Raw genomic sequence first — 2,598 nt, forward strand, 5'->3', positions numbered from 1 at the left:
GGCATTCCACAGCTTATGGTGAATTTAGTGGTGTGTATCCATCGTCATGAACGAGTTGCGGGGTAACGTATGCAGTGCTAACAAGGCAGCGTACTGCTATGGAAATTATGTGACATTAGATGCCCGCTATAAGTTGCTACGGTGGCTCAGCCAAAAATTAAAGACTAATTAAACATTTACCAAACAGCTAGGCTTATAAGGCTTCAGTGTCCTAGTATCAGTTAATAAGTGGTGATCCAGTGAGGGCAACAAACAGGTAGTGTTTATAATGTATTTTGTCCCTTCTCGCTCCCACTACAATGTCAAAACAAGGGAGAGTCGGAAGCGGAATAGATTAGTTATGGCAAAAAAGAAACTAAAGAAAAAGTCAAAAGACATATCTTCAGTCGTATGGGTGAAACAGACTAGTCAGAAAGAAATGGCACAACCAGAAACATCAATGTTTTCCATTGCTGCCTTTGCTTTGATTGTGGCCCTTTGTGCGGTACCACTGACAGCTGAAATATCTAGTGCTACTGTTACCTGTGAGTACCCAGGACTGTTGACAAGTGAAAAACATTGATGTATAGCAGGGTAGTACTGAAGTAGCTATAGGTCAGCGACCTAAATCTGATAAATTTTACATCATTGTTTAAATTCCTTTGCGACACCGTGAAGGTAGCTTTCTTCGACCAACTTAAGATTTACCACGAGAGAAATGTTGTATTGTATTTGACTATGAAGCCTTAAGACCTGTTAGCTTGGGGCTAACTAACTGTAGATTAGCACCTATCGCAGAAAACGCTTGACAGTACAAGCAAGGCCTCTAGTTGTTTGAACTTCCCTTTTGGTTACTTCACGAATTAATTAAGCATGTGACTAAGGACAACAGCTTCATCTCTCTCACGTGCTTTTGTCTCAAAAGCAGTAATAATAATAGCTGTCTGGCTGTAGCTTGCAGTTAGGTTAGCAGTTTTTCCATCAAACGATCCACTGAGCTACTACACACTTTGGTAAAGAATTACGTTTTTCGTCCATAACAATAGCTTTGAGGTAAGTTACAAAAGCCAGTTGCACGGCTGTAAAGCCTTCACACCCTTCGCGTTATTTCCTATTGTACAATATCTTTCAACCTGTACTCAGGAAGGCTTGTATTATTTTACGCTTGTGCCCTTGGTTCAGATAATAACCATTGCAAATAAAAACACTTGTGATGAGTTTCTGATAAATAGGATAATGTTCATAACGTCTGTTCAATAAACAGTGGCTTCACGGGGTGTGTCAGCTACAGTAACCGTGTAGACGGTTTCCTCTTTTTTGCATGTATTCTCTGTTTTTAACCTGCAAATGGACTTGCTAATGAATTTTGACTGAATTGCGCAATGTCCTCTGCTACGTTTACACCAGCTGGCTTTCTTCAGTATAAACTCAAAGTCCTGAAGATGGATGAGGCATTTCTGAAAGTCAACAATGAGCTAGACACTGATGTGATGGTGTCCTGGGTGTCAGAGCACTGCTATCAGGTAGATGCATACACACCAAATGTTCTGTTCTCTGCAAATATGACCAATTTCACATGAGCAGGATTATGATGTTCTGATCTGAACCCTTGTTTCTTTGTGTACCAGTGTTTGTACCAGCAGCTCGGAGTGGTACCAGCAGCATCCAGTCCTGGCCATCCCAGTTCAATAGATGTCGGTGTGAGCACACAGCATGAAATCACACTAAAACTGAAAAGCACTCCTGTCAGCCAGGAGCTCTGCAAGTAAGTTAAAAAATGCAGTTATGGTTTGTGTCCATTAACACTGGGCCTATATAAGAACAGTACAAACTTTGCTCAGATTCATTGTGAAAGTGTTCACAGTTTATTTGTCAACCACTGGGAACTGTCTGACCTAAATCTCATTTGCAAATGCAGCTCTTCATTTTATATGTACCTAAAACAAACATTTGAGTGGGACTTAAAATTGAAGAATATTTGAAAACAAGGCCATCACTGGCAGTACATACTCATAAACATGGCAATACAACTGGGCTGAACACAAATTAGTGAATCAGTGCAGCATTTAAAGGTCTTCACAGTCCCACACAGTTTCACTTCACAGTTCAGATACTGCAGCACATCATTAAAAGGAAATCATTTCATTGCCTGACCAACCAGCTTATGAGGGGAAAACATTTTTATAAAAAATCAGACTGTAAAACTCAAGATTTCAGTAGACATAATTTACATTCTCGAGCACATTTTGACAAGGTGCCGTGTCAGCTGGTTATATTGTCACAAAAATGTTGAATGACAATGTTCATATATAAAATTAAAGATCAGTGACTATGCACATATATTGCGTGTTGATCTGTCTGGCTGGTTTGCTGCCCGGTTTACTTATCATCTTTAATTCCCAGGGTTCCATTCCACTTTGGGGAGCATGGAAACTACTCTCTATGGATGAAAAATATGAACAACCTGTCAGTGGTCAACTGCTCTCTAGTGACTGTTGCAGACCCTGTCAACACCTACATACGTGAGTCTCACACAAGTAAACGCATTCAGAAGCTTGAAGTAGCTTGTGTGACACAGACGTACAGTATATCTAGTATGCGCTAGATCTAACTAACGCT

At 40.3% G+C, this 2,598-nt stretch overlaps 1 protein-coding gene across 1 annotated transcript in view; it reads left to right on the forward strand.

The window, feature by feature from the left end:
• The first annotated feature begins 289 nt into the window (after window positions 1–289).
• hgsnat (heparan-alpha-glucosaminide N-acetyltransferase) overlaps window positions 290–2,598 on the forward strand; it is a 9,953-nt gene continuing 7,644 nt past the window's right edge. The window contains exons 1-4 of the mRNA XM_020596976.1: window positions 290–524; window positions 1,387–1,502; window positions 1,608–1,744; window positions 2,383–2,501. Of these exons, the coding sequence (XP_020452632.1) occupies window positions 341–524; window positions 1,387–1,502; window positions 1,608–1,744; window positions 2,383–2,501 (556 nt within the window). The 5' untranslated portion in view covers window positions 290–340. The remainder of the gene's footprint in view (window positions 525–1,386; window positions 1,503–1,607; window positions 1,745–2,382; window positions 2,502–2,598) is intronic.

This window comes from Monopterus albus, unplaced genomic scaffold, assembly GCF_001952655.1.
Source record: "Monopterus albus unplaced genomic scaffold, M_albus_1.0 scaffold32.1, whole genome shotgun sequence".
NCBI classification, from domain to species: domain Eukaryota; kingdom Metazoa; phylum Chordata; class Actinopteri; order Synbranchiformes; family Synbranchidae; genus Monopterus; species Monopterus albus.